Below are 16,805 nucleotides of genomic sequence, written 5' to 3'. Positions count from 1 at the left end.
AGGACAACATTTTTAATCTATTTAGCAGTTTTTTTCATTCGCTTTTGTAGATGAGTAAAAGATTTTTCACATAAAATTCAAAAAACGTGTATTTTTTTAAATTTTTCATCATATTTTTTCATTTTTTTAAAATTAAATTACATGAGATTATATAAATAATGGTATGTAAAGAAAGCCCCTTTTGTCCTGAAAAAAAACAATATATAATTTGTATGGGAACAGTAAATGAGAGAGCGGAAAATTACAGCTAAACACAAACACCACAAAAGTGTCAAAAAGATGCCTGGTCGCAAATGTACAACATCGCAAAAAAAGTCCAGTCCTTAAGGGGTTAAAGAGGCGCTCAGGGTCCAGCGGCTACATGAGTATCTGACTATGGGTTGAGTTACTACATGTTTGTCTTTTAATTTTAATTTGGTTCTGCACTCTCCTTCCTGTGGTCTACTGTGTAATTTTAAGTTGACACACTCTTTATAGGCTCTAGTCCCTGTAAGCTGTGTTACGGTTGCCCCAGGCTAGCTGAGGGTTGGACGGTAGAAAAGATGCTCCTAGCGCTCACCAAGGACCATCAGCACCGCACCAGACACCATCAGCACTGCAGACCCTACAAACTTGCACTGCTTGGTTGGGGTCTCGCCGTCTGGACCTACGACAAGGCTCCAGGTTCCAGTGGGTGAACCTCTCTTCCTCCCAAAGAGCGAAGCAGGAACAGGAACAAGCTCTTACAATAGCTCAGTAGCTAAGGGAGTATGAAGAGCATAGCAATCCCTGTAGTGAATATAGCTGCCCCTCTCCAAACACAAGTCAAGGCTGCGAGTTGAGGGTCAAGTAGAACTGATTTAATGAGCACACAGGACTTTCTTACACATTTTCCCACAAGGTCACCACCGACGTGGACCTTGTGGTACACATGACATAAAGTTACAACAGCTAATCAACACAGTACAGTACAGGCAGACACTCCCAGCTAATGCACACAAACCCACCCTCTGCCTGTGATATAATTAACAAACACAATGAACTAACTTAATTACCACAGGCAGAAAATATACAAAATTACCCAAAACACAGAAACACCCCCAAAACAACAACATACGCCCACAAACCATACATCCCTGGATTGCCCTGATCTGGGTGAGCAACATATCCAAAAGTTACCCAGATCAGAGCAGGGGTTCAAAAGTTTCATGGAAGTCACATTTGACCGACTGCAAGCATGGCTTTCATGCCCAGTTCCACAGATTTAGGCTGTGCAGCTGGTCTATCTTCTCCTCTATTCTGGAGACAATTGGCCCAAGTGGCTGTGGTAAGCCAATTATCTCTAAGTCCAAAAACTGTTACAAAAACCACACAAAAATACATAACTCATATAATACTTAACCTCTATGTCCAACATATCCCCAGACAGCCTGGATCTGAGCGCTCAATATGTCTGAAAAAATTGCTCAGATCTCACGTATACAGTTGGATCGCCATGGGGTTAAACAACCCAATTTCAACTGGTCTGGCAGTGTCCCTGGGACAACGCCCTGCTGCAGAACAACGGGACAGGAAAAAGGGGGAGGGGAAGAGGCACATTCTCCCATGGAATCAAAGGGGCAGAAAAAGTGTTTTAAAATCCAATAAGCTCATATAGACTTTTTAAATGGCAATACATCCCAGGGGCCATAGTCACAGGGCAAGAGGCTGGCAAGCAGGCTTCTCCAAAAGCCAGTGGCAAAGGGTAGTTTGTCACAAGCTGATTATTGGTTGTATTGATGAAACCTTCCCCCCTTCCCCCCACCCCCCCGCCGCCCCACCCCCCAAAAGTCCATCCATGGGATTTTTATTGTGCTTACTTTAATAGTTTATTATGCAAATAAAAAAATAATTAAAAATTCTGACATGTTATTGTTTATGTTTGCATGATATGTGAACACAGCTCTGTAACTATCTTGTGCGTATTGTTACTGTACTGTATGCTTAGCTCATATCAGATTGTGGCAAAAATAAAGAGTGTAACACAGTACAAGAAGCACTGCTTTTGCCATGCATTTAGCATCTGTATAGTAAGTTAGCCGTTAGTGTTACCGCAGCACCTCTGAGTGATGTAATGCATGCGCTATGCATCTTGAGTGCATGGCATGCACTATGTATCTCAGACATTTAAAAAATGATGCATGGAATACATGTCGTGGAGGTAATTATTCTACATTTTCCACTTTAAAATAAATAATTGTAGGTTGAGGTCAAAATATTAAATATAGGGTTGAATATTAAAACTATGGACCTCTTATGATTTGTTGCCAGTTCCATATTTGCTAAAAGTTGAGTTCCATATTTGCTTTGTCCTTTCTATAATCCACAGTATTAAGGTTGAAGATCTCAAGTTCAGTGAAATTTCCCTGAACATCGTTCCTGGTACGGGGATCAAGATGTCTGTAACAAACAAGATATTTATCACTGGGAAAAGGTGAGAAGTACTGTCTTGGAAATAGACGTTTGTATGTGGTTTTTTCAAGAGGAAACAGTCAAAATGACAGGGACATGTTCTGTGGTTTAACAGTTTTCTTGGTGGAAAGACAGAGATGAAATTGGAAGTAAACATTGTAACCTATACAAGTCTTGAAAAGGACAACTCTAGCTGTCCCAGATTCGTTAGAAGTGAATGCCAGATCAATATCATCGACGTTAAGGCCAACTTGCCAAAGGGATAAGAAGCTTATTAAAATCTAATGGTATGATTCACATAAAATCAAAATTGATAAATACACGTTTTCTTTTTTCTTTCTTTCTTTCTTTCTTTCTTTCTTTCTTTCTTCCTTCTACTTTTTTACAGAATTTTGCCAAATGTGATGAAAAATTTCCTAGATAAAAATCTCAAACTTCTTCTACCCAAAACGGTGAGCAATATACAACTATGAGATATGTTCCACAGGAAATTAAGAGATCCCATTTCTGCCTTAAGCAGACAATAAACACAAACACGATAATCCAGAAGTCCTTTTAAAGCAACTTTCCAACAGTGTTCTATTTTTTTCTAAAGGGACACTATAGGCATTAAAGCAACTTTAGCTTAATGAAGCAGTTTTTGGTGTTTAGATCACGCCCCTGCAGTCTCACTGCTCAATTCCTTGATATTTAGGAGATAAATGCCTTTTGTTTCTGTTTATGCTGCCATAGCAAACCCCCTCCCCGGCTGTGACTCACTCAGCCTGCATGAAAAAAATGGTTGTCTTCCAATCAGATGTTAGCTTGCTTTAGAAGTTTTTATTTGTAAATGTAACTTTAATCACACGCATGATACTCCTGCAGAGTCTTGAAGGCTATTAATAGTGCAGGAAATAAGACATTCTAAAAAACAGAATGTGCAATAAAGGAAGTTTAAACATTACACCTGTCTTGACAGGAAGTGTTTAGTAGGAGTGTGTGAGTAACATGCAGGGAAGTGTGACAATGGCTATATAAACAAACTGATTTGACTAATAAATGGCAGAGAATTGAGCAGTGAGACTGTAGGAGCATTATCTATACACCAAAATTGCTTAATTAAGCTAAAGTTGTTCTGGTGCCTATAGTGTCCCTTTAGGTTTGCAGGGTTATTTACTAAAGTGGGAATTCAACATGAATTTTAAATTTAAGGCCAGAAAAGCCGAAATAAGAGCATAGCAGACTTAGAGCCAGTTTCACTATTTCTACCCTAAATGTGTAAATCACTTTGAATTCTCAATTTAGTAATGAACCCTGTTGGTCTAAACTTTAACAAAGTTGTAATTAAAAGGCACATTTCATATTGAAAAGAAGTGCTGACTCATTCCTAAATTGTAGGAACCAAAAATTTGTTTTGGTTCGACACTTCCGAAATTCGGGACTTGGCAATTCGTCAATTCGGGATTTCGGGACTTCAGGATTTGGGCACTTTGGGAACTCGAGACCTTGGCAATTCCCTAACCCTTCCCCTAACCATGACCCTAACTCTACCTCTAACCCTACTCCTACCCCTAACCCTACCCCATAAACCTAACAATAGCCCTAATCCTACCCCTACTAGAGTTAGGGGTAGGGTTAGAGGTAGTGTTAAGGTTGGAGGAAGGTTGGGGTAAGGGTTAGGTTTAGGGTTAGTATTAGGGGTAGGATTATGGGTAGGGTCAGGGTTAGAGGAGAGTTGGGGTAAGGGTAAGGGTTCAGGGTAGGGATAGGGTTAGGCTTAGTGGTACAGTTAGGGGTAGGGTTAGGGTTAGAGGAAAGTTGGGGTAAGGGTTAGGAGTAGGGTTAGGTATAGGGTAAGGGGTAGGGTTAAGGCTAGGGTTAGGAGTAGGGTTAGGGTTAGATTCCTGTCACCATTCCCTTAATTTTACCTCCCTCTCCTGTTTTGCCACTTTTCAGAAATCCAAAGCACTTCGGCAATTCAGGACTTCAGCAATTCGGTTCAGTTCGCCACTTCTGAAATTCGGCACTTCAAAAATCCGAATTTAAATTTAAATCCGTACCGAAATGAATTGCAAATGTCTACTAATACGTTTAAAAAAGCAGGTTGACATAAGTAGATTGAAAGGCATTAGAATGAGCCCTGTGTGAATTGTGCTCACGCGCATTTATTTCTAAACACATTTAAAATCATAGAGCCCAAGTATGAGTTTGTAGTTGTGATCAACTGTAGATTAGATCATCTCTTGATAGTTATTCCATCAATTATTTACATATTGTTTAGAAGCTTCAAAAGATCACTGCTAATGATGTCCTGAAATTAGTTTTCCAAATGTGGACCTTTGGTTGGAAGACAATCTTGGGAAATGTGGTCCAGCAGATAGTGGGACATTCAAGATTGGTCACCCATGTACTAAACACTTTCAACTGTTTTCCATTACAGTTATGCCCAGCTGTGGACCTCGTACTGTCAATAGTAAATGAAAAGATGTGTACGAAAAACAGTAAGTTTATAAACCCAGTGATAAACGTTTTATTCCATGCAAGAAATCATAATGTATTTTAACAGGCAACCCCTAACTAACTAAAAGTAAAAAAATATTTGAAGACTTTAATCTAAGAAAGCAATGAGTTACTGCTTGCAGGAAAGAGGTTATTACATTGATATTTTACTCATAGTAAGAATTACAGGCCTCCTTTTGTTGCAAATAAGACAACACATTTTTCGGAAGTGTTACAAATTTTGAGATGTTTTCTTCAACTTCAATGATAAGTTTCAAACACACATTTTGAAATCATAGTAGATTTAGCCTATAAGGCAAGTATAGTATAATTACCTCGCTGTGAGCAGGGCCGGTGCAAGGATTTTTGCCGCCCTAGGCAAAAGTAAAGTTTGCCGCCCTCCCCCCCCATATGACATCACAATGCCCCACCCATATGATCTGCCATGTTAACTAATGCAAGTGCTGCAGTGCCGCCTTGCTTACATTAAAAGGCCTGCAGGGACAGGCTATAGACACCAGAACCACTACATTAAGCTGAAGTGGTTCTGGGGACTATAGTGTTTCTTTAATGTGAGGTAAATTAGAGATTAGTGCCACGAATAATATACTAGATCGCCTACTTACAACCAGATGAGGATGATGATGGGCTCTAGCTGCACTGGTCTGGTGTAGAACAGGATCTCTGGAGGCTGTTTGTAACTGTGGTCACAAAAATCAATGTTCTGGGAGAACGGGAAGCAGCTCCATTTTTTTAACGCCCTTTACACAGCTCAAGGTCTGGGTCCCAGGGTCCACCTTCATGTTCCACCAATGAGTTTGTTCACAGGGGGTGGAGTAGGGGATGTCCTGATATGTGTGTAAGGAATGTATTGTGTGAATCTGTGCTTGTATGTGTAAGGAAGGCCCGGACTGGCCATCGGGCATACCGGGCAAATGCCGGTGGGCCGCGATGGCCGTGGGGCCGAGGCCAGCAGGGGAGATCACATAATCTCCCCTGCCAGCCCCTGCAGGGCCAGTGCTATCAGTGTGCTGGCCCTGCATAGTGCCTCCATGGGGGGCCGGTGGGGAGATCAAAGATCTCCCTCACCGGCCCAGAAACACTAAGATGCGGCCGCCGGAGTGGGAGGGAGGAGAGGACCGGCGGAGTTCTAGCCAGCAGCTCCGCCGGGTCCTCTCGCGAGGTCTGAGCGAGAGTGAACTCTAGCCTAGAGTTCACTCTCACCACTGGACCACCAGGGAAGGAAGTATGGCAGCACAGCACCCCCCCCCCCCCATGGCAGCACGGCAACCCCCCATGGCAGCACGGCAACCCCCCCCTCCCAGGCTAAAGGTAAGAAGGGAGGGGGGAATATCACTTTTTTTTTATTATAAAAATATATATTTAAATTTAAATAAATACATTCACACTTACACACACAGCACCCTCACACACAGCACCCCCAGACACACACAGCACCCCCAGACACACACAGCATCCCTCAGACACACAGCACCCTCAGACACACACAGCACCCAGACACACACAGCACCCAGACACACACAGCACCCAGACACACACAGCACCCAGACACACACAGCACCCCCAGACACACACAGCACCCTCAGACACACACAGCACCCCCAGACACACACAGCACACCCAGAAACACACAGCACACCCAGACACACACACAGCACCCCTAGACACACACAGCACCCAGACACACAGCGCACCCTCACTCACACACAGCACCCTCAGACAGACAGAACCCTCGCTCACACAGCACACACACACAGATATATATATATAATATATATAAAAAAAACCTCAGTGAGTTAAAAGACAAAGAAAATTAGAAACCTAGAATGTGACGGCAGATAAAAACACCCTCACACACAGCACCCCTCTTACATACACACACACACACTGCGCCCCTCACACATACAATACTTCCATATAAATATATATATATATATACACACACACACACTACAGCACCCCTCACACAGCACAACTACATACATTACACTCCAGATACACGCTAGATCCCTTACCCTATATGCACTCTTAATCCTCTACACACACACACACACACACACACACACACACACACACAATCTCCTATACACACTCTGGGTCCTTTACACACTAGATCTCCTACACACACACACTGCACCACCTAAACACACACTACATTCCTTGTCAGCAAACACATACTACATTCTCTAAACACACCCTCTCTACAACCCCTACACACACTACGTCACCTATACACACACACTACAGCCCGTATGCACACACTCGCTACATCCCCTATAACACTATGCCCCATATACACACACTCTGTACAGCCCCTAGCCACACATATTACACCACAAACACAAATTAGATTGACCTATATACACACAATACCACACCACACTCTACACACACGCAATCCCACAAGCAGGCTCCAAACACATGCACCATACACTTTCCTGGCCCTTTTGTCCTCTGGCATCCCACTTGTGGAGACACCAGAGACAATTTAAAAGCCAACTCAGTGCAAGCATGTTATTAAATTTGCTTGCGCTGCGCAGAACAAATTCAGGGCCTTTTTCTAATGCTAGAGCTCTTTAGCGGGGCTCTGCGCATTGAACCAACATGCTCACTTTGAGGGGGGCGTGCTTGTTATTAGTGATGACAAAACACACCCTCTCTGCCCCCCCCCCCATTCTTAGGGGGCCGCTCTGATTGAAAAATGCCCGGGCCTAATTTTTTTTCCCAGTCCGGCCCTGGTGTAAGGGCTGCAAGGTGTGTTTCTGTGTAAGTACGGGATGCAGTGTGTGCGTCTGTAAGGGGTGCATTGAGTGTGTGTAAGGTGTGCATTGACTGTGTGTAAGGGGTGCATTGAGTGTGTGTAAGGAATGCATTGTGTGTAAGGGTTGCATTGCTTGTGTGTGTGTGTGTGTGTGTGTGTCTGTGTGTGTAATGCTTTGTGTGTTTTTCTGTGTGCAAGGGGTGCATTGTCTTTGTGTGTAAGGGGTGAATTGTGTGTGTGTGATGGATGTCAATCTCTCCCCCCTCCCTTGTCACTCTCTTCTCCCCCTCTCCCTCCCTTGTCACTCTCTTCTCCCCCCTTGTCCCTCTCTTCTCCCCTGCTTGTCCCTCTCTTCTCCCCCTCCCTTGTCACTCTCCCCTCCCCCGTTGTCACTCTCTTCTCCCCTCCACACTCTCATTCCCCCTCCCAACCCCGTCAATTCCCCTCCCTGTCAATTTCTTTCCCCTCCCTTTCAATTTATTCTCCCTCCCTTTCAATTTATCCCCCCTTTCAATTTATTCCCCCCACCCTCCCTGTCAATTTATTCCCCCCCACCCTCCCTTTCCATTTATCCCCCCACCCTCCCTTTCCATTTATCCCCCACCCTCCCTTTCCATTTATCCCCCACCCTCCCTTTCCATTTAGCCCCCACCCTCCCTTTCCATTTAGCCCCCACCCTCCCTGTCAATTTATTACCCCCCTTTCCATTTATTGCCCCCCCTCCCTTTCCATTTATTCCCCCCCTCCCTTTCCATTTATTGCCCCCCTCCCTTTCCATTTATTGCCCCCCCTCCCTTTCCATTTATTGCCCCCCCTCCCTTTCCATTTATTGCCCCCCCTCCCTTTCCATTTATTCCCCCCCTCCCTTTCCATTTATTCCCCCCCTCCCTTTCCATTTATTCCCCCCCTCCCTTTCCATTTATCCCCCACCCTCCCCTACCTCTGTTGTAGCATGGCCGAGCCCTGTATGGTCCGCGGGTACAGGGAGCTTTTGTTTCCTGTACCCAGCCGGACTAAAAGGAAGTGAACACTCAGTGTGCACTTCCTGTTAGTCCGGCCGGGTACAGGAGACAGATGCTCCCTGTACCCGCGGACCATACAGGGCTCGGCCACGCTACAGTGAGGGAGTGACAGGAGGGAGTGCTGAGCGCTTCCCTCCTGTCAGCCCCTCTCCTCATGCTGCGCCCGGGCGCTGCGCCCTCATGGACGCACCAGCCCGGGCAAAGCTGCAGCCGCCTGAGGCTCTCTACAGAGCACTCGGGCGGCTGCAGCATGAGGGGGGCCGGCACTCCTGGCGGCGCACCTTCCCAAGGGGCGCCCTAGGCGGCTGCCTAGTCCGCCTTACAGGTAGCGCCGGCCCTGGCTGTGAGATTTGACCTTAGCATGCTCAAACATGTCATAAGTGCATCATGTCTGTAAACATGTATACAAGTCAGGCTTTTTGTAGGAATTCCATGTTAGAAAGCATTCTAAATTCAGTAAACTCCACTAAGGGAGAACATCAAAAGAACAGCACTCGCCACTCACAGGCAAATTTAACGTGTAGACATGGTGTCTGACATTAGAGGAAACAGGGCATGGATGTAAAACTCGCATGCGGGCCGCAATGAATATTCATTTGCTAAGGGGACCTGGAGGCACATATAGGTGAGCGGAGACGCACAGAAGTGTGCAACGTTACCTTTCGCCTCTGTCAATGCCCCGCTCTCTGAAATAACGACTGACTACTGACTTTATTAGGCTAAAACAAAAGGTCAAGTCCAGAGTTAGGAGTGTATAGAGTAAGTGTATGTCAGATAGCTGACATGATATCTCGGGAATAGGTCACTACGAAGAACCTCAATGGTTCCTATATGCTATGTGAATGGTTTAAGGCTCTTGTCCTAAACAGGTCTGTGTATAGATAGTTATTATCACTGTAGATAAGGGAGTCATAAACCAACACGGCATATGGACAATGTATAGTTACTATCCTGTATAGGTTGGTAGATGAATCTAGTATTCAGGAGGGAATACGATATATCCCCCCCAAGAAACCCTAGTGCTAGATAACTGTAACACCAAACAAATAATGGTTACAGTGTATACAGGTTTATAGCCCAGTTAAGTCTGTGGGAATTCCACTATATAGACTCTTATGCAGTGGCCAGTATGACTGGTTAAATGCTCTTGTCCTGTAAAGGTCTTGGTATAGACAGTAGTAGCACTGTAGAAAAGATGAGTCATTGACCAGTGCGGCAAATGGGGCAGTGAGTAGCTATTGTCCTGGGTATATTTATTAGATCTAGCATTTAGCAGGGAGTTTAGGATATCCCCCAAAGTCTAGTGCCAGGTAAACTGTAACCCCAATCAATAATGGTTACAGTATATCTAATGTAGACCCCAGTCCAGTCTGTGGGAATTCAATCTCAATAGACTGTTACGTAGTGACCAAAGAGAGAGGTGAAAAGACAGAGATTAAAGTGACTCCATGTGTAGAACCATACTTAGAATGTTGGTTGCCTACACATGGTGATAGATAGTCCTAAGTGGAAATAAAGTAAATGAAAAAGGAGCCCATAGAGCCCGACGCGCGTTTCGGTGCTTTCTTAGATGCACCTTCGTCAGGGGCTGTTTTTTTAATCAGGGGCATACATTTAGTAAAGGGGGGTTTAGTAGAGGGAAACTTGTGTTTAGTAGGGGGGTGGAATTTAGTAAATGGGGGCTGGGGTTTAGTAGGGGTAGGCTGGAGTTTGGTAGGGGGGTGCTGGGGTTTTGTAGAGGTGGAGGCTGGGGTTTTGTATGGGTGGGGGTCTGGAGTTTAGTAGAGGGCAGGGCCCATAAGGCAGGTTTAGTTGAGAAGGGCGGCTGGGATTTATTTGAGGAGAGGGGCTGGAGTTTAGTAGAGGGTGCTGGAGTTTAGTAGAGGGGGTGCTGGGGTATTGTAGAGGTGGAGGCTGTGGTTTTGTAGAGGAGGGGCTGGAGTTTACTAAAGGGGGTCTGGAGTTTAGTACAACATGTACAACATTTCATGAAAAATCTTTTTTTAGAACTGTTTGTTTCACCTGTAAGAGTCAGCCTTTGCTAATTCTCTCTGTTCATTACAGTCAGTTTCCCATTTGGAAAAGATGGAAGTCTGCTGTACTCGGTGTCTCTATTGCCAACAGTAACAGAGGAACATATTGAGATTGAGTTTAATGTAGGTTTTACTCATCATATTGTCCAAATATATCTAAATGTCACAACTGAATGTATAAATATATACAAAATACTGGATGCATTTTTTAAACTAAAAATAAATTAACAATATAGTGTAATACAGTCATTAATTAAGTAGATGTAGACCTGAGTTATTCGATAAAGTTTAATTTATATACCTTGTTCTTTTATACCAAGGGACCTACTTTGGTCTTATGTGCCTAGGCATACTAGACTATGGTTATATAACTCTAAAAATAAATTAACAGCATATAGTGCAATACAGTCATTAAATAAGTAGACAACACTTTTATTGGAAGCACTAACTAGTATTTTTAGCATTCCATGGCCCTCAAGGTGCCTCCCCTGGTGATGATCGGGGTTGCATTTCCCTCTTTTTCTTGATGATCACTACACCACAGGGAATTGCAACCCCAACTTCACCAGTGAAGGCACCTTGGGGGCCACTGAATGCCATACATTCTGTGAGTGCTACCAATAAAAGTGTAATCTACTTAATTAATGACTGTATTACACTATATATTAAAACAAATAAAAAAAAAAGTTAAAAGCTGCATCATATATATATATATATATATATATATATATATATATATATATATATATATATATATATATATATATATATATATATATATATACATATGGAACATGGGGGGGTGGCTGCACTCACCTGAACATGCTTAAATGGGGTGCTGCTGGGGGCCATATTATACAATAAACAATACACAAGATCCAGCGCACTCTCCTATCTACTAAACAGCAACTTCAATGTTGACAGATTTTATTAGTTTTTAAAAGGTTTTTTTTAAAAACACCTTATCTAGGCAAAAAATAATGGGGATTTAGTTACATTATATGATCATACATTGCATAAGCCTGCCACAACGTCAATGTACCCCATCTTTGGCAGGTCCTACTCTCACAGTCTAATGTCTGCTCTTATGAGATTAACCCACTTACTTGGGAAAAAAATTCCATCTGAGGCTCTCTGCAGTACAAGGCTAAATAGGGACCTGAGATGAGGCACCTGTGACAGGGAGGGGTGCAAAACCAAGGAGTTGGCTAGACTCCCAAATATATACATATGGAACATGGGGGGGTGGCTGCACTCACCTGAACATGCTTAAATGGGGTGCTGCTGGGGGCCATATTATACAATAAACAATACACAAGATCCAGCGCACTCTCCTATCTACTAAACAGCAACTTCAATGTTGACAGATTTTATTAGTTTTTAAAAGGTTTTTTTTAAAAACACCTTATCTAGGCAAAAAATAATGGGGATTTAGTTACATTATATGATCATACATTGCATAAGCCTGCCACAACGTCAATGTACCCCATCTTTGGCAGGTCCTACTCTCACAGTCTAATGTCTGCTCTTATGAGATTAACCCACTTACTTGGGAAAAAAATTCCATCTGAGGCTCTCTGCAGTACAAGGCTAAATAGGGACCTGAGATGAGGCACCTGTGACAGGGAGGGGTGCAAAACCAAGGAGTTGGCTAGACTCCCAAATATATACATATGGAACATGGGGGGGTGGCTGCACTCACCTGAACATGCTTAAATGGGGTGCTGCTGGGGGCCATATTATACAATAAACAATACACAAGATCCAGCGCACTCTCCTATCTACTAAACAGCAACTTCAATGTTGACAGATTTTATTAGTTTTTAAAAGGTTTTTTTTAAAAACACCTTATCTAGGCAAAAAATAATGGGGATTTAGTTACATTATATGATCATACATTGCATAAGCCTGCCACAACGTCAATGTACCCCATCTTTGGCAGGTCCTACTCTCACAGTCTAATGTCTGCTCTTATGAGATTAACCCACTTACTTGGGAAAAAAATTCCATCTGAGGCTCTCTGCAGTACAAGGCTAAATAGGGACCTGAGATGAGGCACCTGTGACAGGGAGGGGTGCAAAACCAAGGAGTTGGCTAGACTCCCAAATATATACATATGGAACATGGGGGGGTGGCTGCACTCACCTGAACATGCTTAAATGGGGTGCTGCTGGGGGCCATATTATACAATAAACAATACACAAGATCCAGCGCACTCTCCTATCTACTAAACAGCAACTTCAATGTTGACAGATTTTATTAGTTTTTAAAAGGTTTTTTTTAAAAACACCTTATCTAGGCAAAAAATAATGGGGATTTAGTTACATTATATGATCATACATTGCATAAGCCTGCCACAACGTCAATGTACCCCATCTTTGGCAGGTCCTACTCTCACAGTCTAATGTCTGCTCTTATGAGATTAACCCACTTACTTGGGAAAAAAATTCCATCTGAGGCTCTCTGCAGTACAAGGCTAAATAGGGACCTGAGATGAGGCACCTGTGACAGGGAGGGGTGCAAAACCAAGGAGTTGGCTAGACTCCCAAATATATACATATGGAACATGGGGGGGTGGCTGCACTCACCTGAACATGCTTAAATGGGGTGCTGCTGGGGGCCATATTATACAATAAACAATACACAAGATCCAGCGCACTCTCCTATCTACTAAACAGCAACTTCAATGTTGACAGATTTTATTAGTTTTTAAAAGGTTTTTTTTAAAAACACCTTATCTAGGCAAAAAATAATGGGGATTTAGTTACATTATATGATCATACATTGCATAAGCCTGCCACAACGTCAATGTACCCCATCTTTGGCAGGTCCTACTCTCACAGTCTAATGTCTGCTCTTATGAGATTAACCCACTTACTTGGGAAAAAAATTCCATCTGAGGCTCTCTGCAGTACAAGGCTAAATAGGGACCTGAGATGAGGCACCTGTGACAGGGAAGGGTGCAAAACCAAGGAGTTGGCTAGACTCCCAAATATATACATATGGAACATGGGGGGGTGGCTGCACTCACCTGAACATGCTTAAATGGGGTGCTGCTGGGGGCCATATTATACAATAAACAATACACAAGATCCAGCGCACTCTCCTATCTACTAAACAGCAACTTCAATGTTGACAGATTTTATTAGTTTTTAAAAGGTTTTTTTTAAAAACACCTTATCTAGGCAAAAAATAATGGGGATTTAGTTACATTATATGATCATACATTGCATAAGCCTGCCACAACGTCAATGTACCCCATCTTTGGCAGGTCCTACTCTCACAGTCTAATGTCTGCTCTTATGAGATTATGAGGGTTAATCTCATAAGAGCAGACATTAGACTGTGAGAGTAGGACCTGCCAAAGATGGGGTACATTGACGTTGTGGCAGGCTTATGCAATGTATGATCATATAATGTAACTAAATCCCCATTATTTTTTGCCTAGATAAGGTGTTTTTAAAAAAAACCTTTTAAAAACTAATAAAATCTGTCAACATTGAAGTTGCTGTTTAGTAGATAGGAGAGTGCGCTGGATCTTGTGTATTGTTTATTGTATAATATGGCCCCCAGCAGCACCCCATTTAAGCATGTTCAGGTGAGTGCAGCCACCCCCCCATGTTCCATATGTATATATTTGGGAGTCTAGCCAACTCCTTGGTTTTGCACCCCTCCCTGTCACAGGTGCCTCATCTCAGGTCCCTATTTAGCCTTGTACTGCAGAGAGCCTCAGATGGAATTTTTTTCCCAAGTAAGTGGGTTAATCTCATAAGAGCAGACATTAGACTGTGAGAGTAGGACCTGCCAAAGATGGGGTACATTGACGTTGTGGCAGGCTTATGCAATGTATGATCATATAATGTAACTAAATCCCCATTATTTTTTGCCTAGATAAGGTGTTTTTAAAAAAAAACCTTTTAAAAACTAATAAAATCTGTCAACATTGAAGTTGCTGTTTAGTAGATAGGAGAGTGCGCTGGATCTTGTGTATTGTTTATTGTATAATATGGCCCCCAGCAGCACCCCATTTAAGCATGTTCAGGTGAGTGCAGCCACCCCCCCATGTTCCATATGTATATATTTGGGAGTCTAGCCAACTCCTTGGTTTTGCACCCCTCCCTGTCACAGGTGCCTCATCTCAGGTCCCTATTTAGCCTTGTACTGCAGAGAGCCTCAGATGGAATTTTTTTCCCAAGTAAGTGGGTTAATCTCATAAGAGCAGACATTAGACTGTGAGAGTAGGACCTGCCAAAGATGGGGTACATTGACGTTGTGGCAGGCTTATGCAATGTATGATCATATAATGTAACTAAATCCCCATTATTTTTTGCCTAGATAAGGTGTTTTTAAAAAAAACCTTTTAAAAACTAATAAAATCTGTCAACATTGAAGTTGCTGTTTAGTAGATAGGAGAGTGCGCTGGATCTTGTGTATTGTTTATTGTATAATATGGCCCCCAGCAGCACCCCATTTAAGCATGTTCAGGTGAGTGCAGCCACCCCCCCATGTTCCATATGTATATATTTGGGAGTCTAGCCAACTCCTTGGTTTTGCACCCCTCCCTGTCACAGGTGCCTCATCTCAGGTCCCTATTTAGCCTTGTACTGCAGAGAGCCTCAGATGGAATTTTTTTCCCAAGTAAGTGGGTTAATCTCATAAGAGCAGACATTAGACTGTGAGAGTAGGACCTGCCAAAGATGGGGTACATTGACGTTGTGGCAGGCTTATGCAATGTATGATCATATAATGTAACTAAATCCCCATTATTTTTTGCCTAGATAAGGTGTTTTTAAAAAAAACCTTTTAAAAACTAATAAAATCTGTCAACATTGAAGTTGCTGTTTAGTAGATAGGAGAGTGCGCTGGATCTTGTGTATTGTTTATTGTATAATATGGCCCCCAGCAGCACCCCATTTAAGCATGTTCAGGTGAGTGCAGCCACCCCCCCATGTTCCATATGTATATATTTGGGAGTCTAGCCAACTCCTTGGTTTTGCACCCCTCCCTGTCACAGGTGCCTCATCTCAGGTCCCTATTTAGCCTTGTACTGCAGAGAGCCTCAGATGGAATTTTTTTCCCAAGTAAGTGGGTTAATCTCATAAGAGCAGACATTAGACTGTGAGAGTAGGACCTGCCAAAGATGGGGTACATTGACGTTGTGGCAGGCTTATGCAATGTATGATCATATAATGTAACTAAATCCCCATTATTTTTTGCCTAGATAAGGTGTTTTTAAAAAAAACCTTTTAAAAACTAATAAAATCTGTCAACATTGAAGTTGCTGTTTAGTAGATAGGAGAGTGCGCTGGATCTTGTGTATTGTTTATTGTATAATATGGCCCCCAGCAGCACCCCATTTAAGCATGTTCAGGTGAGTGCAGCCACCCCCCCATGTTCCATATGTATATATTTGGGAGTCTAGCCAACTCCTTGGTTTTGCACCCCTCCCTGTCACAGGTGCCTCATCTCAGGTCCCTATTTAGCCTTGTACTGCAGAGAGCCTCAGATGGAATTTTTTTCCCAAGTAAGTGGGTTAATCTCATAAGAGCAGACATTAGACTGTGAGAGTAGGACCTGCCAAAGATGGGGTACATTGACGTTGTGGCAGGCTTATGCAATGTATGATCATATAATGTAACTAAATCCCCATTATTTTTTGCCTAGATAAGGTGTTTTTAAAAAAAACCTTTTAAAAACTAATAAAATCTGTCAACATTGAAGTTGCTGTTTAGTAGATAGGAGAGTGCGCTGGATCTTGTGTATTGTTTATTGTATATATATATATATATATATATATATATATTTCTACATCTTGGCTGCGATCACCTACTTGGAAGCTGTATTTCCTATATAAGTTAAGGTATTTGTTATATGGGTTTTTTCACAGTACACTGGGGAGATTTAAAGGTAGAAGGTTTTTGAGAGCTGAATTTACACCCGATAAAGTACAGAAGTCATGTTGAATTTAGACCCAATATTTTATTTTGAATGAACATAGTCAGGCAGCCTTTAGGCATGGTCTACTGGAGTGTGCAAACTGGTCCTTGCATCTTCATTATA

General features: G+C 42.7%; 2 protein-coding genes across 2 annotated transcripts in view; one reads left to right on the top strand and one right to left on the bottom strand.

Annotated features, from left to right (window-relative positions):
- STAC2 (SH3 and cysteine rich domain 2) overlaps positions 1-16,805 on the bottom strand; it is a 553,559-nt gene that overhangs the window by 336,005 nt on the left and 200,749 nt on the right. The gene's annotated exons all lie outside the window — the stretch shown is intronic.
- LOC134565806 (BPI fold-containing family B member 6-like) overlaps positions 2,824-16,805 on the top strand; it is a 33,585-nt gene continuing 19,603 nt past the window's right edge. Inside the window, exons 1-3 of the mRNA XM_063425463.1 lie at positions 2,824-2,882; positions 4,850-4,910; positions 10,777-10,868. Coding sequence (XP_063281533.1) covers positions 2,835-2,882; positions 4,850-4,910; positions 10,777-10,868 — 201 coding nt within the window. The 5' untranslated portion in view covers positions 2,824-2,834. The remainder of the gene's footprint in view (positions 2,883-4,849; positions 4,911-10,776; positions 10,869-16,805) is intronic.

This window comes from Pelobates fuscus, chromosome 6 (assembly GCF_036172605.1).
Source record: "Pelobates fuscus isolate aPelFus1 chromosome 6, aPelFus1.pri, whole genome shotgun sequence".
Classification (NCBI taxonomy): Eukaryota; Metazoa; Chordata; class Amphibia; order Anura; family Pelobatidae; genus Pelobates; species Pelobates fuscus.
The sequence above is the reverse complement of the archived record's forward strand: the minus strand, read 5'-3'. Positions and strand labels throughout refer to the sequence as shown.